Here is a 26,217-nt window from a genome sequence, read left to right as displayed (position 1 = left end):
TAATATCTTGGCTGATAATTTATATTCAACTCAAAGGTTTGAGCACATTATTGCTGCTTTTCAGCTCTGGCATAAAACTTCAAAACTGAAGTAAAGAAAAGGAAAGACATTTGTGCTTTAAACCCTTTATTGTCACACAAACACAAAATATGAAAAAGGGTGACTCATGAACCTTTATCATAAAGTTTTGAGGTTTCACATAATTCATTTCATTGAATCATTGAATCAAACCCATGTAAAAGAAACAAATGGCATGATTAGAAACTGACAACGCAGACCTAATTCCTGACTTTGGGACGTAGAGGGGGAAAAAAAACAAAGACTTGCATTGCAAAATGGGAGCATTTCAAATCCTTTACAATCTCCAATGTTAACACAAATAAATAAATTCTTCAAACGTGATTCAGTTTTCAACCAAGACAGCATCACAGCCAGTTTGAAATTCAACAAGTATAATTCACATTATCCCCCCACAACACAAGCATTATCCTATGATATTCCCCTTTAAAGGCACAGTACACTCATAAAGGGTTTCAACAGCATTAACTGCTCAAAAATCTGAAAACTGTTCTGGTACACATGTTGTCTATTCCAGAAAACTTCAGTTTCTGGATGCTTGTTGGCTTCTGTAATTGTTGGTACCAATTACACTCCTTTGCAAGAGCGAGACCAGTCATATCTGAAAAAGTCCTACAAAGAAGGAAATTACAAACATGGCCAAGTTTAAAAATCCCTAAATGAGCCACGTAAACGCAACATTTTGTTGCTCCTGGCTCACAAGAAAAGTTCTCCTGTCACTCCTCAGAGCAACTTCCTGTAGGAAGTACAAACTGCCCGTCTCCTTGTTCGCTCGGAGGAGCCTTCAATGGAGGAGGAAATAAGAAAACATTTAGAAAGTCAAGAAGCAATTAACTACCAGATGAGGAAAAACATAAAGCCTTACATTCATCCGTTTGTAGATCCCCATTTGGAAACGACAGCAAACCACATCGACCACGAATCCCACCATGCCGTGGATCATGCCTGAGAGAAAGAAGAGATGAAAGCCACTGCATCGACATCGCAGAACGGGTTTCAAATCCCATCAATAACAAATAAAGCCGGATTTTTAAAACTACTGATGGAAGGACGCTGCATGCAGTCACAAACACATTTATTCCTGGACTATATGACCGTTCAATCTTGGAAAACTAAATTACAACAAATTCTCCATTTCTATATTTTCCTTTGGAAATCTGGAACTATTTGTTCTATTAGAAGAAAATCCGTTCCGACTGTTGATAAAATATCGATTCAAGTGTTTTGTGGTGTATTTAAAAAATATGTGGGCTGTACAATGTTTTTCTAAAGGTGGGTGTGATGTATATAACAGGTTCCAATTAATTTATTTTTGACTAAAAAAATTTGTTTTTTCTTTTTTTTTTTAAGTGGGATATGTCAATGCATCTATTAGATTTTCATTTTAAGAAAAGTCTAAAATGAGATTAAAAATGCAGATATTCCTTTACAGGAGCAGAGATTTACTGACATCTGCTGCAAAATGCGCAGAATGCAAGTGATACTAGAGAGCCCTGGTTTTAACTTCCCTTCAATAAAATCTAAAATAAAACTTCTGCTCTACCACTGATAAAAAGCAAAACAATTCACCGGGGCAGTTTTTAACCTCACTTGTTCAAACTTTTCACATCATTTAAAACTGTCTGAACGCTTTAGTGGGTTTAGATCTACATGAATAGATTAAAAAAATAGTTAAATTAGTTACATTTATGAACTTATGAAGTAACTTATTTAAGTGGGTCACCAATCTAACAAATTTAACAAAGAAAAAGGCTGTTACTGAAAGCAGGTGTTATCCAGAAATGATGGATAAGGTAACGACAATGTTGTCAATCCTTTACAATTTCCAACATGATGTCAAAAATGGAAAATTGTTGCAACAAATGATTCAGTTTTCAAACAAGAGAATATCAATGAGAATTGAATTATAATGATAAAAAGGAAAAAAACTGAAAATTGATGAAAGACATTGTGATCCAAATATTTTTAACCTTAGCAAATGAAAAATAAATTATTGCAAAAGAAAAACTAGCATATCTTCTCCAGTGTATTGTTACTACTACTTTCGTCTACCTGTTGTGGAAAAAATGCCTCCAACGATGCCGCAAAGCCTGACGAGAAACTGCCAGAGAGGCATGTGCTGCTCGGTGACTCTGACCATCAGTGAGCTTATGTCATATTTCATGAAGATCCCTGAGACTCCGTGGCTTCCTGCAGCGTGGTTTATAACGCGCTCCTGCAGGAAAATGGGGATTTAACACATAAACCGCAGCAACAGTCGACCACACGCTGAACTGAAATACAATATTTAAACGTACCCGCTCTGTGACCGAGTACTGATGTGTTTCTGCAGACACTTTGTAGGTGTTCAGCTTGGTTGGCACAATGGTGATGAAGTACTGAAACATGTGGTTTGCTACAAACAAGAATTGTTCATTCGTTAATCGCTGAGGATTCAACGCAGGGAAAATATCAGCGTGCAGCAGTCATTCCAGGCTGGTTTTTAATCATTTTTATCTACATATGCATTATGTTTGACTCGGCACGCTGTATTGGTCTCTCAGTAAAAATGATTTTTGTGGCCACAAAGTTGTGATCGGTGAATCCTGAATGTGGGCTTTGGCAGAAGGGCCTGTTAGTTCCTGCTTATAGAGAAAATGCACATAGGCACCGTCAGCAGTGATCTTTTCTGTGCCGTCCAGAGGGTTGATCAGTCCAGGGATCTCTTCTCCAAAAGAGAAGTGGTCAATTCGGTGGGAGAAGTTGTAAGCTGGAACACAACAAACCAAAACAATCCTGATGAGGTGAATGTAGAGTTACCATGCGACCAGAAGCTCAGAGAAAATCTTACAGTCGTGGCTGACAAGTGCAGCCAGATGGGCGTGGCCTCTGGGGTGAGGTATGGACCTATGGAGAGATTAATAGGTCAAAGGTCAAACTTTCTGCTCAATTAACTGGAGGTGTTGATTATTTTGGATCTTTATCTTTTCATACATTTGTAGGTTTTCTTGATCAAAACGGAGCTGCTTGCCACTAATCATAGCACATGTTTTGTGTTTCCAGTGAACTCATCTCAGCTGGAGGAAACTTGGTTATTTTTGGTTTGATCAGGGGTCATGATCTCATTTTACAATAACAGCAAACGCCCCAATATATAATAATATATGCTAAAGGTTAATCACATAAGTATGAGATGGAAATGGGTTTGGATGAAGAGGTAACATCTGGTTACAACACAGTGATGTTCAAATTGACCAAAGCCGTCAAATATTGAGGAACCAAATATCACTGAAACAAGTTTCAGCAGGATACTTTTGTTCTCCCGACAAACTGACCAATCGCTTACAAAAACCTTGTGGCACAGTAACACAGAGCTTACTGTGGTACCTGAGCCATATAGGGTTCAACAGATGAGCCTTTGTGTTGGTGCATAAGAAAAATAGGGAACAATGGGAAGAAGTGAAGGCCTAACACAGAAACTACAAGTCAAAGAATGAAATTAAAGATGGAGGCACATACTTGCCGATAGTGATGTGGAAATTTCCCGCCACTTTGTTAACATACATGTGTCCATGTATCCGACAGGCACTGGGTGAACTGGAGCTATCATCACTGCAGAGGGAAAGGTTCAAGTAAAAGTTGAAGATGTTCAGGTTCATCAGTCAGTGTGTGTGTGTACACTGATCGCGAGGTAAACCAGGGTCTTTACCTTTGACTCGGAGCAGGAGCAGGGTCTTTCACTAAAGACTTGAAGAGAACGTTCTGCAGAGAGTGCTCCACTCTGAGACGCTCCTGGATGTGCAGGAGGGTCCTGGCCAAGAGGAGTGGAAAACAAAAGGCAGCAAATGGTAAATAAATGGCAAACTGACTGAATTTATATTTTCTAGTCCTACCAATCACTCAAGGCAATTTACGCCAGAGCCACACGTTTATAAAACAATATGCAGATTGATAGGCTGCTTCGAGTTAATTGTCTTGTCTGGGGGACGGTTGTTGAACTTACATTTGCCACAGTTTTCGCTCTGGTGGGAGTTCAAACTTGACCTGAAGTGTGGAAAAACAAGAAACAGTCAGAATAATAGAGATGTGTTGACACTGTGAAAAAAATAGTCAAGTAAAAACTCACTGGTTCATATTTTAAACCGTCTGAAGCAACCATCGTCTCTGCCAGATCCAGGACATCTGCTCCTATGTCTGCATTATGCAGCACAAACAAAAGAAATATATAATTTTTTAAAAAGTAGGAAACCTTGAAAAACAGTGAAAACAGTGGTTTTCAGTTTAAATTTGTAGCTTTTGAAAATGTATTATCCTCATAGCAAGTTGCCAATTACAGGGCTACCAGTAAAAAATAACTTTAAATCATAAGTAAAGTAGTAAAATTACCAGCTTAATAAGAAAATGCATCTAATCCCTACACAATTTTTACATTTTAAATAACAGGAAACTAATTCAATCATTACTACAAAAGCAATAAGATGACATTTTATTAAAATATGAATTGTGATAAATGTATGCACTTACACTGACATCTCATGGCTACTGTGATGTCCACATTTATCCTGAGTTTGCTGTAAATGAGGAACAGCCTAGATGAGGACACACACTTCATAGCAGGTAAGGCTGGATCGTGTTAAAGCTTTTACCTGGTGAAGTCTTTGTCTACCTCGTATTCATAGTTCATCCATGTGTTTCTGTACACGAAGAACTCCAGGAAGGCGAGTACCGCCATGAGGGAGAAAGCTACCAGAGAGACTGAGGACAGTTTCAGAGACTGACAGTTAGTAAAGCAGCTGTAGCAGCTGGTTTGTGCTTGTGTTGCTAGCTCGTACCTGTCCCTCCGCTGGCTGTGGTCTCCACGTAGCTCTCAGGCACTTTGGGGAAAGCATCTAATTCCTTCACCAGAGTCAGAGCTTTCTTCCTGGATATTCTCCTCATGTTTGGGGCCAGCAGCAGATGTATAAACCCCTCATAAAAGTGAACACTTTCAGGCTGCTAGCTAGCTGGACACATTCGGTAATTAGTGAGTTTCCATTACAACTACCGAGCTAATCGTCCTGCTAACTGGTTGAAACGTGACTGCGTACGACTGAGCTTCTAACGCCCAAACTGCTTTTAAAACGTGTTTTTTAAGTGCATATGATGTTCCCTGCTAATCAGGAAATACAACACACGAAGGAAAGGAAGTTACCTTGTTTTACTCCAATAGAACTTTTTCACGGCAACCGGAAACTGTATCTGATAGGGCAGCGGCACTTCTTGTTTTGGTGACTGTAATTCAAGTACTCTGAAAAATGGCTCTCCTCCTCGGTGTAACAGTTGATGTGGTATAGAAAGACCTTTTTCACGCTTTTGCATAAAGACTGGAGCACTTTCGTATGTAGCCGCCACTTCACACCGGAGGATTGTGTTAGCGGAACACAGCCGCCTTAAAAGTGTAGCTGTTCCTTCCCTGTTTGCCTGGAATAACTTCACTGCACCGGCAATGAGAGAGTCTGCTTTTGAGAGGGCTAAGAAACGGCAGTTCGTCCTCTCAGAAAGCTAGCCAGGCTGAAGATGATACTGCGGACCATGACAACACGGCACGGCCGGGGCGGTTGTGCGCATGCGCGGGGCCAGGCCGATTGTGCGCATGCGCGGGGCTGGGAGGTTGTGCGCATGCGCGGGGTGGGCCCGGATGTGCGCATGCACGGGGCCCGGCCGGATGTGCGCATGCGCGGGGCCGGATGTGCGCATGCGCGGGGCCGGGCCGGATGTGCGCATGCGCGGACCCATGGCGGATGTGGCGTTGAACAACTTCCGGTGGCTACAGTGTTAGCATTAAAAGGCTAGGAAAATGGCTCAGTCTCAGCATAGTTGTTTTTGTTCAGTCCCTGGTTGTTCATGTGGGGCAAGAAAACAGCCTTGCGTTCCCGACGGACCCGGACCAACGGAGGCAGTGGATCCAGGCGATCCGAAGAGATGAAGGTCCGGACTTTTGCATAAAGACGGGGAGCACTTTCGTATGTAGCCGCCACTTTTTTTTTTTTTTTTTTTTTTTTTTTTTTAATTCTTTATTACTATTATCAACATATACATTAAACATGTAATCGGCTTCAAATGTACATAAAATCTGAAAAACATGATGAAGCCGATCTCAGCTGCATCCATACAGACAAAAAGTTGGAACAACAATAACAAAACAAAACAAAAAGACATACATTAGGGGTTTTCCAGCAATTTCATGATGATTATCATATCATATAGTTCTGTAACTTGACCTTTGTTCATGAATTTCAGCGATAAGAAGAGGTGGCAGAGATCCTTATGAAAAAAGGGGAAAGACGGTTTGGTTTTAAGGAAACGACATTTGTGTATGAAAAACTTGCCCATAATAATTATGACATTTAACAGAGTTTCAAATTTCTTTTCTTTTCTCATAGTCCCAAAAAGATATATTCTTGGAAAAGTCCGGTAAGTTCGGGATTTTAGGAAAAAGCCAGTAGTGAATATCATCCCACAATGCTTTGCAATGCACACAATCATAGAAAAGATGTTCAGTCGACTCAATATCACCATTACAAAATAAACAAGTGTTATCATCAATAGCAAATCGAAGTCTAAGGAATTCCTTAGAAGGGTAAACGCCTGAAAAGATTTTGAAGTGGACTTCCTTGGCTTTTGGAGGAATGGGAAGCTTTAAATTTTGTTCTAATTTTTTCTTTCTGATCTTTTGAAAAGAAATGCGATATAAAATTTGGATTGGATATAAACGGAAATAGAGAACTAATAAAGCATTCCCGAAGTTTTTTGTTTTTCAATTTCTTATCTGTGATACTGAGCCCATTAATCAATAGACCAGGAAGCTCAGCGGTTCTGCAATCAGGGATCTCATACAAACATTTAGCTGTAGATAAAATATTTGGGGGAATAGCATTAATAATCTTTTGAAATACACTTTTATTTATTTGTAGGTTATTTACCACTGAATTCTTCAAGAGACATAACCTTCCCATTATTTAATAAATGCATGACAGACCAACACCTTGTTCTAGCCAATTATTTTATAAAGATTGATTATTATTAATTTTTACGTAACGGCAATTCCACAATGGAGTATTGTGTGGGCTATAGTTATGTTTATAGATTAACTTCCAATATAATAAAACTTGCTGGTGAAAGAAGGAAGTTTAACAGGTAGTTTTTTAACGTCAAAGTCACATCTAAGAAGAAAACTAACTCCACCCACATTTGAAAATATTTTATCTGAATATGGAACCATAAAGCCCTTTGGTTTGTTAGGAAAGACCGAAGCCAATTCATTTTTAAAGTACCGTTCATGCTGTCAAATTCAATAGCTTGCAGTCCTCCATCTTCAAACCTTTTGATTAAATTACCTTTCCTGATATAGTGAGTTTTCTGTTTCCATATAAAATCAAAATTCATCCTATTGATGGATTTGATAGCTGAAGTGGGTATTCCTAATGTATATGCAGGATATATCAGTCTGGAGATACTTTCTATTTTGGTGAGAGCTATTCTTCCCAGAATAGATAAATCTCTGTGTGTCCACTTATTTAAATGAGTTTTACAAGTTTGAATTTTTTCCCAGATATTTAGGTTTTCTAAATCAGATTTATTTTTATTTATATGCACACCCAAATATTTGACACTGGATTTTACAGGAATATTAAAAGCAGTCGATAGAGAGCAGTCTTTTAGAGGCAAAATTTCACATTTGTTTAAATTTAATTTAAGACCTGAAGCATTTGAGAAGGAATCAATCAATTTAAGAATTTTTGGAATTTCATTCAGATTATTAAAGAATATGGTTGTGTCATCAGCGAGTTGACTAATAGAAAACTCCTTACCCATTACAGCTAATTTACCAAATTGAGCATTTTTTTAATTGATATGGAAAGCATTTCTGCAGCAGCAATAAACAGCAATGGAGAGATTGGACAACCTTGCTTTATACCTTTGTTGATGCTAAATCTGTGTGAGGTACCATGTGGAAGACACACTGAACTGTTGGTATCTTTGTAAAATGTCCTAATTACGTTAATAAATTTATCACCAAATCCAAACAAAGCTAAAGCTTTGAACATAAATTCATGTTCTATCATATCAAAGGCTTTATAAAAGTCTAAAAATAATACAAAGCCTTCATTTTCTACTAAGTGATTATAGTCAATTAAGTCCAATAAGACGAATGTTATTATGTATAGAGCGCCCTTTTATAAAACCAGATTGAGTGTCAGAAATAATTTGGGATATGCCTGATTTTAATCTGTTGGCAAAAATGTGTGTCAGAAGCTTGTAATCATTATTTAATAATGTTATCGGCCTTAAATGATCAAGGATAGTTGGATCTTTCCCGGGTTTAGGAATGAGTGTGTGACACCTTGTTTCATAGTGTGAGTTAAACAATTATTTTCTAATAGTTCTGTAATCATTCCAAACACAAGTGTTCTGATTTGGACCCAAAAGTGTTTATAAAAGTTACTTGTCAAGCCGTCGCAGCCTGGAGCTTTGTCCTTGGATAAAGCGCCCAAGGCTTTATCCAATTCCTCTATAGTGATATCTGCCTCACATATTTGCTTATAATTGTCATCAATTTTAGGAATCAAATGTCGAACAGAGTTAAAGAATATTTCTGTCATTGAGTTATTATATTCAGAAGAATATAAATTGCTATAGAAGCTAAAAATTTCCTTAGATATTAATTTTGAGTCAGTGCATGGTTTATTATTAATTTGCAAGCAATTTATTGCATTTCTCTCTTGTCTTATTTTTTCTAATCTACAGAAATATGCAGTACTTTTTTCACCATCCTCAATCCACTTCGCTCGGGACCTTAAGTAAGCTCCTTTGGCTTTTTTAGTATAAAAATCATCTAATTCAGTCTGCAGAATTTTTTTGCGCTGTTTGTCCTCATTATTAAAAAACGGTTTAGAACAGATGTGACTAAGTTCTTGAATGATTTTTAATTCCTTTTCCTTATTTTGGATAGCTATCAATTTGCTGTGTTTAATTGAGATTTCACGGACTTTAAATTTAAAGAATTCCCATTTCTTTGTATAAGAACTCAGATTTGTATCATTGCAAATTAAATTGAGAAGCTCCAGGATTTTATTATTAAATTTTTCATTGTTAAGGAGGGTTGAGTTGAACTTCCAGTAACCTTTGTTGTGGGATGTTTTCAGTTGAGTTGTGATACTGAGTTGTATTACACAGTGATCAGACAAAGGTGCAGGTGAAATTCTAGCATTTACATTATTTTGCATCAGACTGTCTGAAATTAGCCAGAAATCAATACGTGATTTAGCTGAGCCATCAGGTCTGAACCAGGAGAAAGACTGACTGCTCTGATTTGCTTCTCTCCAAGGATCCACCAAATTCAGAGATAAACAAAAATTTTGTAAAACCACATTTATATGATGAGATTGGAATTTAGAGGGAAATCTATCAACCCATTCATTGTACACCATATTAAAATCTCCACCCAATATGAGATTGTTCGTGGGATATTTCTGAGATAGTTCTTTTAGTTGACTAGTTAGTTCAGACAATAAGGATTTGTTCTGAGCAACACTGTTGTAACCATAGACGTTACAGAGAATCAGAAAACTAGTTTCCATTTTGAGTACACACATAATCCAGTGGCCCTGTTTGTCTTTCCTATGAGTTTCTAGTTTTTTCTGAAAATTTTGAAATAGTAAAGCAACACCAGCAGATTTATTAGTACCATGAGATAAAATTATTTTTTCCCCCCATTGATTTGACCAGAAGTTCTCATCTGCCTTAATAGAGTGAGTTTCTTGTAAAAATATGCAGTTAGCATTTGTATTTTTGCAAAAAAGAAATATTGATTTTCTTTTAATACCATCTCTCAGACCCCTAACATTTAAAGACACACAATTAAAATTAGAAAAGGACACAACCATGACAGAAAAACACCAGAAAAAACAGGAAGGAAAGTGAACCTCTAGTGTTGAAAAAAGGGTGAGAACTGAGCACTAACTCCCTTTAACTGAATTTAAAACAGAGTAACTGACCTCTAACCAGGAAACAGGATTAGAACATATTTATCAAAAAGATTGATCACTCCTTTGAATGATCAGCTAAACCTTATTAGATAGCTATATGTATTATTTTACCCAATTTAAACAAAGGAAATTATAGAAATAAGAGAAAACAACGTTGTTTTTCTTTTAAGCATAAGCTAGCATCTAGTGTTCTTGTGCAACAGTGTGTGATTACTAGACACCACCGTTGGATCTCCATCAGTCAGGGAAAACCCGAGCTCCGCTGATGTAGCCAATGTGTCCTCGGTAGTAGACATTTTTCCCTTCATTTCTGGCTTGCTCCATTTTGGGCCAACTGCAGCTCTTGCCTCCCGATCCTGTTTGCAGAAATCTTGCTTGAAGTGGATCCCCAGCTCCTTGCACGTCTTGGACTCTTTGGTGAGTTTCCAGAAGACATCACGAAGGTGTCGCATGCTGAACTGAATGAGTATTTGGCGATGTCTTCCGTCTTCCTTTTTCCCCAGCCGATGCGCGATGTCCACTGCATTGTCAATGGACGAGGCCCAGTGTGGTGCAATCTTGGCTAAGATGTCGATGACTTCCTTGCGGGTATCTTCGTTATTCTTTTCTTTGAAGCCCTGAATTTTTAGGTTCCAACGGCGTTTATAGCGCTCTAGTTCCAGCAATCTTTCCTTCATCTCCGCATTTTCTTTGATTAGTGAAGGAACCACTTTTTCCAGACCACATAGTGTCGCTTTGCAGTCTTTTATATCAGCTGCATTCATTTCGGCTAGCTTAGAGATGTTAGCAACCATTAGCATGTTGTCACGTAGCTGCACGCCGAAGTTATCAATCTTGTCCGTTAGCTTATTAATGGCTTCCACAACCGAGTTTGTTAATGTCCTCATTTTGGGACACAATTACCTTGCTGGGTGGTGTTGATGTCTTCCCAGGCGTTGGAGGAGATTTCCTTTTGCTTGTTGGGAGTGAAGTATCCATACTATACTCGTGGTCAGCAGTCGCAGAGCACGTTTTGGGGGAAACCGCTAGCTTGGTGTCCGCTTTGTCTCGTTTCATATCTTTTGTAAAGTTAAATATGGTACAGAAAAATAAACTGAAGAGAAATATGATGTATAGGCAGGTTAAGTAATCTTCGGAACTCAAAATGAGAGGTCTTAGCTAACACGTCGGGATTAGTGCATTAGAGTTTAAAGTAAGCTGTCTGCCCGGTTCGCCATCTTTCCGCCACTTCACACCGAAGGATTTTGTTAGCGGATCCACCACCAGCCGCCTTAAAAGTGCAGCTGATCCTTCCCTGTTTGTCTGGAATAACTTCACTGCACCTGCAATGAGAGAGTCTGCTTTCGAGAGGGCGAAGAAACGGCAGTTCGTCCTCTCAGAAAGCTAGCCAGGCTGAAGATGCTACTGCGGACCATGACTACACGGCACATCCACCCGCAGGTAAAAGATAATATATTGTATATATTTTCCATGTAAGATAATTTTAGTAAAATATAACTGTTGCTATAATAATAATAACATTATTATTATTATTATTATTATTATTATTATTATTATTTTCACATAATAATGAAATTATGAGATTATGTGGTTATGTATTTTGGGGAAAGATTAAGTCAATGGCTGTATACATACATGCTCCGACTCACAACTTGTATTGATCTTCACAGAAGTAATGTTTCAAATATATAATTAAAACTTATTGCTAATTGTATGTTTTACTATTTTATTTTGTGGTTTTACAGGTGCACTTGATGAAGCTCTGGATTATATCAAGGAGTTGGAGGCCAGACTTCAAAAAGTGGATTTGTCTGCCATACTTTTTAGCCGCTACTGTGCCTCTGATGACCAGATCCGGTTCTACACCAAATTTCCATCTGAATGTGTGTTCCGGATCTTCTGGAAGTCCATTGCACCCTCTGCATCACGCCTGGTGTCCTGGACCAGAGCATAGAAACTTGGGGAGGAAGCATGTGCTGCCCGCTGCATGCCTCTGATTGATGAGTTCCTGATGTACTCATTCAGTGATGCAGTGGGCATGAAGGAGCAGCTCATTGCTGACATGTTTCAAGTCAGCATAGCTACTGTCAGCCGAGTGACCATCACCTGGGCCAACTACCTCTTCATTGTGTTCTCTTCCATCACAATTGGAAGCCTCTAGCGGCTGTCAATGTTATTGCATGTTATTGTGGAATAAAAAATATTTGTATAAAGACTAAATTCGAAAAGATAAATTCTGAAAATGTGTATTATTCTTTTAAATTATTATTTAACATTAGTGAATGTCTGTTTACATCATAGGTCAAAAGATGCTTAAAGTGGTGGATGAGAGTGATTGTTAATAAATGTCCAATAAAAACTGAACAATGAGAGTAAAAATTCTACATTTATAAAGTTATTAAGGACACGTGTAGTAAGATTAATAAGTGTAATAATCAATGATGAGACAATGATTAATTCTTTAACACTAATTTAATTACATTTAGAATGAGAGGAACACTGTGTATTTTAATTACGATGCCATTAATTTAAACCAGTTTCTACATATAAATAAAAAAAAATCCAGCACAGATTCACTGTTAGGACTACCGCATTTATCTACAGACATACTTTATAACTTCAAGTATTTCTTTGGCATGATTTAGTAGCTATGAAAGCACAAAACATGTAAGCATGCCAACAATAATCCTCTTAATTTCTCAGAGATGTAATCTGTGTAATCTTAGAAAGACGGACACTTATGCAAACACACAATGTACCTGCTGCCAAAGCAGACTTTAGATTGACTCTCAGTTTAAGAATCTGTCCATTCTACTCCGCAGGTACAGAGTCCGGACCCTCATCCCGCAGCACAGCCGTCTCTAGGAGGTCAGAGGTCGGCGTGTCTGGTGGTTCCTGAGACAGATCTTCAGAGCATCTGCTCACGGTGGGCGAGATCACATCGGGGCTTGTGTCGCAGGATTCTGTGCTCTGCTCTGATGTGGCCGTGTTGGTTGTCGTAGCAACGCTTGGAGGAACCGGGTCGAATTCCTCGTCGTCATCCTCCAAGATTGGTGACTCATGGATGTCTGTCATTGAAGAAAAAGGTTAAGCTGCTGTAGCAACATAATCTACATCACGAGAAAGGGTCAGAAAATAAATAACAAATATATTTTATTTTAAATGTGTTTAAACTTTTGCGTCACAAACATTTTGAGAGTTTGGTGGTTTAAATTTTCTTTTAGTCCATAATATAAAATCTATATAAAATGGTTTCAAATGGCTGGTTGTGAAAATCTTTGGAGCAATGAGTGCTTTTGGAAGGCATCATACATACGTAACATGCTCAAGTTTTTGCACCACAATAGTAAACTTGAAAGTTTTTAAAAACTTAAGATTTGTAGTCAAAATTAGTAGCTAATGGTAACTTACTACTGAAGGCCTCTGGGTACTGCTTTGCAATCTTTCCTTTCAATGTCCTAGTGTACAAGAGAAAGATCCAGAGGTCAGAAATTGTGTTGTGCACACTACAGATATGGCTGAAAAATAAAAGCGAGAGAGAGACTGATGACTAACCTGATCCTCCTGAAGACGCTGTCCAAATCCTTCTTCATGTCAACCAGGGTGCGAGTATGAAGCAGGAAACGCTCGTTCATCTGCTGCAGCCTCACATTCGATAGTCCATTGAAGTTGATCAGCATCTCATTGGTTTTCTCAAACCGATCGAGCCTATTTGCACAACAGAAAAAAAGGTTTACTTAAATTTTCACCACATTACAAGCACAAATTTTTTTTAGACCAACCTTGGTACAACAAAGAATCTACAAGTGTGATTGTATAAAGACCTCCTTTACTGTGATACACTAAAATTAAATCAAGTTTAACAAGACTCTTTCACTAATCATTTATTCATTAAGCAGAACAAAGACCAGAGGACACAGCAGATGAGTAGGTTAATATAAGTATCCCGATGAATTAAATGAATTTTACCTTTTTATCCACAAGTCCAAAACAGAAAAAACATATATGTTAGAAAATAGTAAAAGAGAAAAAGACAAAAGTAGTACAGAAATAGATAAATATTTAAATCTCCATCAGTGGCAAGACCACAAAGTATCAGTGGTGCCATCACTTTTCTTCACATTTAGTTGCCTTGTTGTAAAAATGTCCCATCATAATAAGAAAGTTGCCTTACATTACAGTACATGTTCATTCACCTTAACTGACCAGCCACAGCAAGGAGAGAAATAATCAGATTCACTGTAATTCTGAATCAGATGCAGAAATCAACAGCTTGTTTGGGAGACTAATTTGATACAACAAGCCGTTCACTTAATAAAGTGGACCTGAAAAGAAAATATGACTCAAAGAGAGATTTTCAGACACCAGTCAGTGTGTTATATTGCTATTTTGCTCAAAAGACATTTCAGTGTTTAGATGCAAAACTCATGCAGAGCCATGGTTGCAGGCTCCTGTATGGTTGCAGGCTCCTGTACAGGTCCTGTCTGGCTCTGCATGGCTGCAGAAACACCTGCATAAAGCTACTCACATGTGTCTCTGCGCCTGGATGATGGCGTTCACGTCCTCAGAGTTCACCATGCTCAGCATCCTGCTGCAGAACACACCGGAGGCCGTGGGCTCCACCATGGTGATAGGAAAGCTGCAGAAACATTTACACACCTAATAATTAGAGGCATCATGTTCGGGAGACAGGGGATAAGACCCTGCATTTCCCCCATTGACATGCTGTTAAAGCAACATTTTCGTCATTGAGCGAAAATGTTCGAAATAAAGAAACGAAGCAAGATGATTTCCTTACATCTGCGCCCACCGGCTCCTTGCGTAACTAAAAAGGTTCAACTACATCTGACAGCTGGCCAGCCGAGAGGAGAACAAAACAAATGGGTTTAAACTTCCTGTCCCATGATTTTCTTCTTCTTGCGAAACAATCGGACGCATTACCGCCACCAGGTGGCAGAAAGCGTGAACTGTCAAAGGATTCCGCTGCCTTTCTTTTTTTGCGTAATCCCGGATGTCACGTGCCGCTTCACGTTCGTCATTGCCCCTTGTTGGAGAAGCGTGTGCAAAACAATTGGGTCATCGCCTTGGTGATCGCTTTGTTTGTTTGTTTGTAAGAGTAGAATTAGAGCGGTAGCTGTCATCTTTTTAATATCCGCTCAGTCCTAATAAAGTGAATTTGAAACAAGGAACACAAAGATCACATTTTACAGTACAGAATGACACACATGTATAGCAAAAACTATTCTGATCGTTACTAAATGGACACTTAATTCAATCAACAATTAAATAATTAGGCTTATGATGCTTTGGCTGAAAGGAGTCCAAACCGTGTTTGGGTTCAACGTCTGAGGTTTGAGGTTTAACAATTGTTGTTCATCATGTTGGTAACAACATGATGACAGAGGAGGGGACACAGGAGAGGGACATGTTCATCATTTCTGCAGGGAAGAACGTTCAGACAGGACGATAAGGTAAAAAGAATGTTCAGAAATAACTAGGTTGGAAGGATTTTGACAGGACATGTGGAGGGTTTCATGTTTACGAGAGAGTGAAGGAGGACCATAACTGGGGAAAAAGATGCATAAATGGGAAAATAGGGAATCCAAATGACTATGTGCTTGAATTTTTAAATCCTCCAATAATACTGACAGTCAGGAAAAAAAGCACAAGGAAACCCACAAATTCATACTTTCATAAAACTCACAAAATTACTTTTATTAAGGGACAAGTAAAAAAAGTACATGATGTATAAAAAATACAAAAAACGCTTTGTCTAAGTTGTAAGCTAAGTAAATGCATAGCAACAGTACATGCAAGTCTAGAGTTAGGTATCCTACTGTGGTTTCCTACTACTTTAACATTTGTAAGCTATAAGATTAAAGAGGGAGATGTTCAGTTTGGCTGCAGTCTACCGGTCGTTATAGTCTACATGATACAGATGCAAAGTGGAGATACAGTACAACTTCGGTTGCACGCAATTCGGCTGATGAGCAAATAAATAGTTGCACAAAAACAAAGCAAAATCGATTCGACACGACTTCAGAGGGAGCTTGTGTCGGAATCACATTCCCAAAGATGAAAAGCTAACAATGAGAAGGATTTCTAGAACAACACTTCTAAGCCGGGATACAAATAAATATGAATTAAATAAATAATGAAACGTGTATTTTGAGAGCCATTCGACCCACCCGGCCCTTTTATTTACATATCAAACTCACAGCTCCAAATGATCAACATCATATGTATGAAATTTCATATTAGTGTTCTTCTTCTTGTTTTGTTTTTTTTTTCTTGCTTTTTTTTTTTTTTTTTTTTTTTTTTGTGTGTGTGTTTTTAAGAATACCATAGAGATACGTACAAATGGCCCGGACAAGCACAAGTGTCCATAGAAAACCTGCATTGATTTGACATTGGGTGAATTTCAATGTGCTTTGGCTTTCGATTGATAAATAAAGTATTATCAGGCTATACATCACAACACGTTTGTGGTATATTAGAGGCAATGGCATAGAATTTCTGCTTCTATAAAGACCTTTATCATAAACTGACCCAGGACTGACAGAGATTACTGATATTGGTATTGCTGAATGACTATAAACTGATCATTTTGTGTTTTTCTGTTGTTTGGTGAGATATCATTAAGCAAAGACACTATTTCTCCCTTTCCCTATGTCTTTTCTTTACATACAAAAATAAGTTACAACTTCGGAGAAACGGATCAAAAAAGAAACAAAACAAAAAAAAGCAAGATATACAGTTTCTGTAAGGCCATGCTAAAATTTCCAAGACTCATGCATCAGGGTATTTCAGGTCTCTTGGGTGAGTGAGCTTGCCATTCATGCAGAATGCACTGTGTGTTGCTGAGGCCACAATAAATATAGCTACTTTCCCTTTTTGTTTTATTCCTTAATACCAATCCAGGATTAACACTAGCACTGTCTGTGACACACAATTAAGGCTGGTGTACTTGCTGTTGAGATTGTGAATAGGCCTTATTTAAATGGATTAACATTTGCACACAGACGTTCTAACAAATACACACAGAAAAACCTCTGATAGGAGGGGATATCGTGAAAAGACAGAGAAACACAGGGGCCGCTGTACATGTCTGTGCTGTGTCAGTGTAAAGTATCGATCGCTCCAAAGCAACTTCCAAAAATAAAGACAGGAAGGTATACTTTTTATAAATTAAAGACTATCACTATCCAGGTGTAGCTTCATAATTATAATATAATCAAAAAGCTCATTTATTTTTGTAATTCAGTTCAAAAAGGAAAACTTATATGTTGTTTGATTCCATATATTTCTTTATGGCTTGCAGAAAATGAAAACCCAAAATTATGTCTCTCAAAAAAATCCCAAAATCTCATAAGACCAATAAATAAAGCCTGGACGGTAAACAGAGAAATGTTGTGCTTTGGCATGCACAATCCTAAAACTGCTGACTAAACAACTATCCAGCAGATAGTTAGAGTTCCCACATGAGGTAGGCAAATCACCAAGAGTCTTTACTAAAGAAATACCAATTAAAAGTTTAGTGGAAGAAAAAAGTGTAGTTGAAAATTATAAAATAGTAATAACTGCAGCATTGAGAGAATTGTACGTTTCTTCAGACTAGTCTGTTCACAGACTGTTCACATTTGTTGATTTTAAATCTAAATTCAACAAAAGTTGATTTTAGATTTAAAAAATTAAGGTGCCTAGAAAAAAAGAGAAAAAGAGAGAGAGAGAGAAAAAAAAAAGATACATTAATGCAGTAATTTAAGGAAGAGGAACTCCAACTAGATACTGAGTGCAAATACTCTACATACATAAGTTTTTATTGGTCTTATGAAATATTTGATTTTTTTGCAAATCTAAATTGTAAGTTCTCATAATCTGAAAGACATAATCTTAAAAATTAAAATAATAATATTCTGAATTCATCTGCAGAAATAAATGAGCTTTTTGCTGATATTCTAGCTCGTTGAGATGCACCTGTATCAGGTATAAGTAGCTTAGAAGATATCCACAGTGAGAATGGGTTTAGATGTTCGAAATATTGAGTTATGAATTTCAAGTAGCACCCTTTTTTTTCTGTGAAGAAGTGGATGTATTGCGTTTTGGAATAAAATCTGCAAAATGTACCAGCAAACTAGAGGTCCAGCATTTCATCTAAAGTAGATCAGTAACACCACAGATGATGGTCCATCATCAGCATGGTTAAAAATATCAAATACAACAACAGAAAAAATACAGAAAGAACATAGAAGTCCATAAGTTACCGTTCGACCATAACAATGAACAATCCTCCAGCATTATCATGGAGAAAACCAAAGATGTTATAGCTGCTTTTGACTGAAGGCAATCTGAGGCAACTACTTTCTGCAAGTGCTCGGGGGGAGAGAAATAATGAAAAGAAATACTTTCAAACCAAATCCATCCCGAGATTTCTCCAGAACGTTACCAGATGAAGGAGGAAAAAATGGGTTCTTTGCCTCACCAGCCTTCCTCCATCACCTCCCCGCTCCTGGCTGGAGGTGCTGTCACACGTAGCTCAGCAGATTCTGCATTTTCCCCACCCATAGGCGTCTCCTTAACCACCTCTTCCTCCACGTGGGATTTATCCACCCCCACTTGACCCTCCTCTACTTCGACCTCTTCCTCCTCCTCCTCTTCCTCCTCCTCCTCTTCCTCCTCCTCTTGTTGCTGCTGCTGCTGCTGCTGTCGCTGCTTATTGCGGCAGCAGGGTTTGAACAAATGGGGGTCGATGAGCACCTCCCCGAAGCGGCCCTTGTATATTATTCCACAGCACACCTTTTGCCTGCAACAGAGCGAGACGCGTTGCATCAGATGTGTGGAAAAAAAAAAAAAAAAAAAAAAAAAAGCCAAGAGGATTAAAGCTGAGTGTGTTAACAAGCTGCAGTTAAAAGTGTAACTGCGAAAATCAACACAGAACAGTGTTAAAGCGTTTTGTCAACGACTAGATTAATATAAGCAGTTTGAGCATTAAATTGTATTCTTTGAATGTATAGAGTCTATGTTCAAAATGAATATTCTAAACACAAAATGGTTTTATGATCTAATTGATTAAATGCTCACTTTATTGTGATGTAAAGCATGCAACTTTCAGTAGATCTGCAGATAGATTGTCTTTGCTTCATGGCTCATCTGTAAAAATGTTTTTGCCTCCTTGCTGATTTTGTCTGTTTTTGCTTTTGTGTTACACTTTCTTCAAGGCTTTGTTAATTGAATAACAGATGTAAATACTTTGATATTTGTCTCATAAATCCACAGAATATTTTCCAAAAATTCTTGGAAATTTCAGCACACGTTACACCTCACAAAAATTTTTGACCAGTCTTTGTCCATAGTTCAAGGAAGACCTTTTGTGTCTTTTGTTTTATTCTGGTTTTGTTTTTTGTTTATTTGGTTTTTTTGCTCTCAGGGTCGTTTTACGGGAGTCTAAAGTCTAAACCCCCCCAGTTTGTCATTATTTTCAAACGGATATGCCTAATTTCTACAGAGCGGTGCAGGATGACCTGTAAATGGCAAAGCACTTTTTAATTGATCTATGAATAAATATTTGAACAAATCTAAAATGCTAATGACTTCCAGAGAGAAAAATTACTAAGATGTTGTTTTATGTTGCATCTAAACAAATCCAACAAACTAGAGTGAATGGAAATTAAACCACTGACATTACATGTGGTAGTGTCTTCTTTTGCATACATCATATTGAACATATCTGTTCATATCTGTTCAACATGATGCTGAATATTAAGTGTTTGTGTTCCAGCATCAAATCTACCTCTTCCAGTAAGTGAGGTCCAGGAAGGAGAAGACCGGGGAGCGGCTGGACCCGGGGCTCAGCTCGGTGTCGGAGCCGTCGTCGGACAGGTTGCTGTAGCTGGGAGACTGAGCTGGAGAGGCACTGGAGGTTGTGCTGTGGGCATCTGAGTCTGGAGAGCACAACAAAGCTCAGGAGCGTAATATTTTTGACAAAAACTTAATCTCCACTTTTGTTAGTTCATACTGGTGGCAGGGAAAAGTAAAACTCAGAACTAACTGTTTCTCTTCAGCTCCTTCTGCAGCCTGCTGATCTGGCTCGGCCGAGCTTTCTTGGAGATGGCTTTGATTTTCTTGGGCCTGGATGTTATCTTTAGGCTGGGGCCTCCTCTGGCATCAACAACCTGGTCACAACAAACATCCACTTTTTGAAAATATTCTAAGGTTCCGATCATGCAAAAACATTAAATTGGCTCACATTTAATCGTATTAGAGCCTAAACACTTCAGGATTTTTATGTGATAGACCAACATATTTTATGTGATAGACCAGAGTGTAACATAATTTTGAATTGGAAGGAAATTATGATGGTTTTCATACATTTCTAGTGTAAAACATGTTTGAAACACAAATAGGATTTGATATAATCCACTGCTGTAAGTCTGGTAGTTTACGGTACAACTCAAACTTTCACAGTCTCCAACTGTTTTTGTTTTCAGGATTACAATCCGTCTAGTTTCCCTGAAATAGAAAAGTCCGTGCCACGTCCGTGCCTCAAATGGGGGAATGACATCTTTACAGCAAATAGTTTCCTGCCACACATGAGTTTATATTTTTAAAAATCACCAGATTTGCAGTTATTCCATGCTCATTCGATACATTCTCTGTGTGATGCTCAAAGTTAGGATATTGTTACACTGGATCTTGAATTTGAGGTAGATGTATTTATAAACATGTCTGAAAATTGTGAATAATTTTCTTTCTTTGGATTATTGTGAATGGATTTATCACATAAAACATGAATGCATTTGTAAGGAAAGCCAAACTCACATGGTTCCAGTTTTTCTTGGTTCCCACCGGAAGCTTTTTCCATCGCTTCACAAGGAGGACGCAGGCATTACAGATTTCTCCTGATCTTGTTTCACTCAACCTGCAAAAAACACTTTGTTGCAACTCACCATGCAGTGTGATGTCACTACACAGCACATGTTCAGGTGGGTCTCTTACCCAAAACAGCTCCTGAAGTCCTTCTCGTACCGCTTGCTGTCTGTGAAACGGGAGCTGGAGGACTTGGCCCGACAGATGCAGCAGCCGTCCAAACTCCGGTACATTTTGGGCTTATGAAAGCCAAACATCTGCATGCACACATATTTAAATTTTAACGCCTCATCACAACAATTTATTATCATACAGTGCAGTGCCACACATTCTACCACGAGACGAATCTTAGAAAATAACATTAAGCAAATCAGATGTGCTCATTATAATTAATTAAAAATACATTTAATAATAAACATCATGCGTAGATGGGGTGTTGGGGAGCATCTCTCTGCTGTGACCCACATGATGAAAGTAGGTCAACAGTCAGACTGCGTGTCAGACAGATAATGTCACCATGCTGCACTGGCTGGATTCATGCAACGTTTGGGAAACTCGCGGCACACGGAGCCCGCAGGCGGCCACGCATCGTGCAATATTGCGCTCGCATATAACCGTGGACATTTTTTGCTGCGTTTCTGGCCGCATCTGAAATGAAAGGGGCTTGTCTGCGGGAGGAGACTCCAGCACCTATAAGCGCGCAATATGCAGAAGTGCACGCTGATTTATGTTGCTAGGCAAAATGAAATCTCCCAGTACACATGTGGACCAACTGCGGCAAAACTGGGAGCCGCGCCCCCCAGACTGGATTTTCTTTTCTTTTCTTTTTTTTTTTTCTGCCATCAGTCCTTGGGGTCTTCTGACAGTGCGTTGCCACACGGATCATGCAGAGATGAGGAAAAAAATCAGAGACTTCTCACTCTGCTGCTGATTTCACAAACATAGAAGATGTTATGTTTTATTTAATTTCTTTAACGCATTCAATCATTTCTCATTGATTGAATGAGAAATGAAGCCAACTGGGGTCTTGTGATGCAGAAACCCAATAATTAGATTGAAAATTACCTGTCACACTCGCTAAATAAAGACGCACACATTAGCTTTATTCTGTGCAACTCTGATTTTCCTTTTTTTAATGTTTGACCTGACAATTTAATTGAATGTTTTTTCCCCGCCAAGGAGAAACATGTGCTGCCAGTTTGTTGATCCAAGTGGAAGCTTTGAGTACAAGAAAATATTAACAGATTAAAAGAATATCCCTACTTTTGCATCAAAGTATGCGCCCCTTTTTGTATTAAACACAAATAAACTGAATCAAAGGACACAGTGACCATTATTCTGTCATTAGACTAACAATTATATTTCTTAGTTTGGGTGTGTTTAATAATTAAGAATGAATGCATATTTTTAAGTGTCCGACCTGCTGATCACTGCTCAAATGTATTGATTCTGTTTATTTATTGTGAATTTACTATGTTTTTGTTTGATTGACTCAATAGGAATTCTTCATACAAACATCCTTATATATTCAATAGTGTACACTTTACTTTTATTAGACTCTGCTAATGTGTCTCAAATACCTGATACAGTTTAATAAACAAAAGTAGCAATATCAAAATATCAAAATAAAGATAAATGTATTTGGCACATAAAAATATAAAAATAGAATTCATCTGTGCTCAAAACAGTAGCAGCTGCAAAAATCTTGACCCATTTTAAATCCTTTTAACAAGGGTTAGTAGTATTTACAATAATAATAATAATTACTATCATACTGCAATCATTACTACTATGTGGAACCACCCTCAATACTATCATCAATGTAATTGTTTTCAGTAATAATATTTATTTAAAAATAATAATAATGACTGAGCTGCGATGTTTGCGTTTTGCATATAAAATCTGTAAATCACATCACTGCACCTATTTTATTACAACACACTAATTTTGTAATTTATTTCTTTGCTATTACTACTTTAATTACCCTATAATTGCTACTACTCCTAATAAGCTATAAAATGAATGAATAAAGCAAAGGCAAGATAAATAAAAGTGATATTTTGTGTAATTTATTTAAATCAGTTCACTACACTCCTTGACAGGGTGGCCTACAATTAGTTCTGCTTTTCACCTCCGCGTGGGCCTTCTGTACGTCCGAGACGATCTCTGCAGCAAAATACAGTACGTGACGCAACTCAACATGGCAACACACTTCAAAGGCGGAGGCAATGTGGAGAAAAGGGGTGTGATGCGATTTTCCGCAAAAGCTGCAATTTTAGCACGTAAACTGCAACAAACCCCGCGGAAAGCTGTTGCTTCTGCTTCCAAAACGCGCAAACACTGCAGAAACATCCAAACCTCGCGCTTGTTGTCGCCGAGGGAAGCGCGCACGGCGCTGAAATTTCACCGCCCACTCTCCAGCAAGGAAGCATGGCATGCCACACGACCTGCTTCTTGCGCACCCATTTTATGACGACCGTCCTCTGCTCGACGGTGCCCGACTTCCACGCCGCTCTCCAACTTTGTGCGGTTTGACGAGCTGAGAGCGACGCGTTTCCAACGCAAATCATCTCGCCTCGCACCGCGAAAAAATAAAGCTTTTGTGTTACAAGTGTGTAATTTGATCTTTACTCTTTGTTATTCCGCGGCCGCGTCGCTGCAACTGTCCACATCCAACTAAACATGTGCGCAAAGTTCAGAGCGACTGCCTTCGTACAGTCGGTTCCCACGCATTTATTCTCGCACAAAACTAAATATGCGAGGCAGTTTGAGCCGCGTGAGGCGTTCACGAACAGTTTGCGTCTAGCAGGAGGTGTTTTGTTGACAGCGGCGCCCGCGTGTTGAGACGCATCTCTACTCCGGGTGGGCGTGAGAGATTCAACTTGGCATCGATGCGTACAGCAAACCAAAATACGCACTATTCCGACTTTCTGCACCGCTGTGGCGTTTAAAATCTGGATTAAGAAGCGTTTAAAAACCGACTTCAATCAAACTGCATGTGCTAAAAGGAGCGATTCCCTCACGCAGCCGAGTGCAGCAATAAGAGCCTCGATCTGCTTCCAGTGTCTGCATCTCAACTCCTCCTGCTCTTTCTTCCCTTCCTCCCCACTAATCTCCCCACTTTCTCGAATCATTTCAACCATCATAAGGTGACCCAGAGCTGACCGCGCCGGAAGGCCCCAAAACAACACCAATTGTTCAAAGACAACTCGAGGCTTGGTTTTTTTTAATTACGCGTGTGAAACGACTTTAAAAACCAGCCTGAGAGACGCGCCGGGACAAACGCGGCCCGCTCGCCGGCGTTACCTTGTTGGAAGTTTGGTGGAGCTGACACAAAGCGAGTGTCCCTGAAGAGCGTCGCGGCGGAGCTAGTGTTGGGAAAACGAACCCGCATCAGTAAACCCGCTCTCTTGTTGATGTCTGCGCTTGAGGACGGGACTGGATAGTTGTGAAGCTACTGCGCCTGCGTCACATCCACGCCTCCATTTCAGAGTAGAGCGCAGGGCCCCCTCTGTTTTTTCTTTTTCTTTTTTTTTTCTTTTTCTTCAATCAAACTATTTACATAAACGACGTGTGACGTAGGCGTGCGTCTGCGCTCCGCTGGCCTTATAAGGCTGGGAATATTACGCGGGAACGGGGGGCTCGGCTCTGGTTGCTATGGCGCATTGGAGAATGTAAGCAAAGGGGCGGGGCTTGTTGTTTTACTACTCGACGCCAGATGGCTCGTCTCGGGGCCTGCAGTCTTCAGGAGGCTCGGCGTCTGGAGTCGAGATGGGCTTTGTTGATTTAAAATTCACACCAAAACAACCAGATTAGTGTTCAAATAAAAGGCGGATAAAGTTTAATCCCCAGACTCACTGATCACGGGAAACAAACAAACAAACATGTCCAATTTGTTATTATTTTATTGTAAAGCAATTAGAATACAATACGGTTTTATCTTTAATGATCAATTAAACAAACTATTGGAAGATTGTGTGTAATTGAAGAATATGTTTAAATAAATATTTTTGAAAAACTGGAGTGCAAAGAAGCACGTCAATAAAATCAATGCTATGTTGAGATCTCAGAGTCGTTTTGGAAAACAGTGGTGAACCAACAGCAGCGTTTAACTCTGGAGAAGCTGCAGAAACCCACAGCTCAGGTGGGAAATCTGTAAACTGTCAGTCCTTCATGCCATGGATCTGGTCTTTGCATAACAGTAAGGGAAAGCAAATTTATTTACCTAGCACGTTTTCAGCAACAAGGCGGTTCATTTTCAAAATGCTTTACATGAAGTAGAAGAAAATACCAGCAAAACAACAAACCAAAAGAAAGACAGCAAGGTAAACTACATATTGGTTCCCCATGTTTCATGAGAATAAGTATAAGTAGTGACAGTAAAGCGATTAGTAAAATAGAAACAAAACAAAAAGCCATCTGCAGTTTGCCACAATCTAGCAGCAAACATAAGAAAGAAGCTTTTCTGTTCAGATGTTACACATTAACAAAAATATGTTTGGTCTACAACGTCATAATCACAGATTGGGATCATAGTCAATATTTTCATAACAATTTTCAGCATTAGAAAGTAAAGATTTTTCTGAGATTGAGCAGAAAACTGTGGCTGTGCATCACTTTGACTACATTATTTGACACATGATGGAGGAGCACATTGTGCTGCGGATGCAGAATCTCGACTCTTTCACCTGCTGTAAAATGTTGCTCTTTAAGGTCCTCATGACTGTTTTAATTTCCTTGGAAATAATTTTCAGTTTGGCTGCATAATCAAAGTAATGCAAGTATTATTTGCCATTTTAATATTTGATGTAGAGTTATTTCAGTTCAGTTTGTTTATATAGCACCGCTTCACAAGTCATTTCAAGGTACTTTACTAAAAAGGTTTCATTTCATTTCAATCCAGTCACACGTTTCATAACAGGATTAGAATTAGAAAAATATTCTTTCTTCTGTGGGTCCTGTGGAAAATGCAGTGCTTCACAAATTTCTGTGAAAAAAATAGACAAAAGTAGAAGTTTAATATTTATGTCTCACTCTGCAGTTATTAAAAAAACAGATATTAGTTTAGGTTCTCGTTCATGTCAAAAAAAATAAATAAAATCACAGATAAAACTGCCTCTTCTCCTACGACCATCTCGTATTAGGACTGTAGGTGGCGCTGTTTCTTTGTGCGTCTGAAAACAGATTTTCCACCTATATTTTCATTTTTTTAACATAAAACATTTTAAATCAAACCGAGATGAACAAAAACATATAAAAAGATAAT

General features: G+C 38.6%; 3 protein-coding genes across 3 annotated transcripts; all 3 read right to left on the bottom strand.

Moving 5' to 3' along the window:
• Positions 1-109: 109 nt before the first annotated feature.
• Positions 110-5,674, bottom strand: LOC129366406 (endoplasmic reticulum-Golgi intermediate compartment protein 2-like). Its single transcript, XM_055040231.1, has 13 exons — positions 4,890-5,674; positions 4,704-4,812; positions 4,582-4,628; positions 4,184-4,251; positions 4,061-4,101; positions 3,767-3,868; positions 3,577-3,669; positions 2,909-2,964; positions 2,729-2,827; positions 2,376-2,473; positions 2,131-2,293; positions 944-1,023; positions 110-860 (listed from the first exon to the last, which is right to left on the bottom strand). The coding sequence occupies exons 1-13, from the start codon at positions 4,993-4,995 to the stop codon at positions 795-797; spliced, it is 1,128 nt and encodes a 375-aa protein (XP_054896206.1). The 5' UTR covers positions 4,996-5,674; the 3' UTR covers positions 110-794.
• Positions 5,675-12,538: 6,864 nt separating this feature from the next.
• kxd1 (KxDL motif containing 1) lies at positions 12,539-15,033 on the bottom strand. The gene is made up of 5 exons (XM_055040256.1): positions 14,884-15,033; positions 14,614-14,724; positions 13,641-13,793; positions 13,497-13,543; positions 12,539-13,153 (listed from the first exon to the last, which is right to left on the bottom strand). The coding sequence occupies exons 2-5, from the start codon at positions 14,709-14,711 to the stop codon at positions 12,897-12,899; spliced, it is 555 nt and encodes a 184-aa protein (XP_054896231.1). The 5' UTR covers positions 14,712-14,724; positions 14,884-15,033; the 3' UTR covers positions 12,539-12,896.
• A 736-nt stretch (positions 15,034-15,769) lies between these two features.
• sinhcaf (SIN3-HDAC complex associated factor) lies at positions 15,770-24,454 on the bottom strand. The gene is made up of 6 exons (XM_055040244.1): positions 24,258-24,454; positions 21,081-21,208; positions 20,904-21,003; positions 20,134-20,257; positions 19,876-20,026; positions 15,770-18,888 (listed from the first exon to the last, which is right to left on the bottom strand). Exons 2-6 carry the CDS (start codon positions 21,206-21,208, stop codon positions 18,564-18,566), a joined length of 828 nt encoding a protein of 275 aa, XP_054896219.1. The 5' UTR covers positions 24,258-24,454; the 3' UTR covers positions 15,770-18,563.
• Between the last annotated feature and the right edge of the window lie 1,763 nt (positions 24,455-26,217).

This window comes from Poeciliopsis prolifica, unplaced genomic scaffold (genome assembly GCF_027474105.1).
Source record: "Poeciliopsis prolifica strain line A6 unplaced genomic scaffold, Auburn_PproV2 SCAFFOLD001, whole genome shotgun sequence".
Lineage (NCBI taxonomy): Eukaryota > Metazoa > Chordata > Actinopteri > Cyprinodontiformes > Poeciliidae > Poeciliopsis > Poeciliopsis prolifica.
Note: the sequence above shows the minus strand (reverse complement) of the source record. Positions and strands in the feature narration are given on the sequence as shown.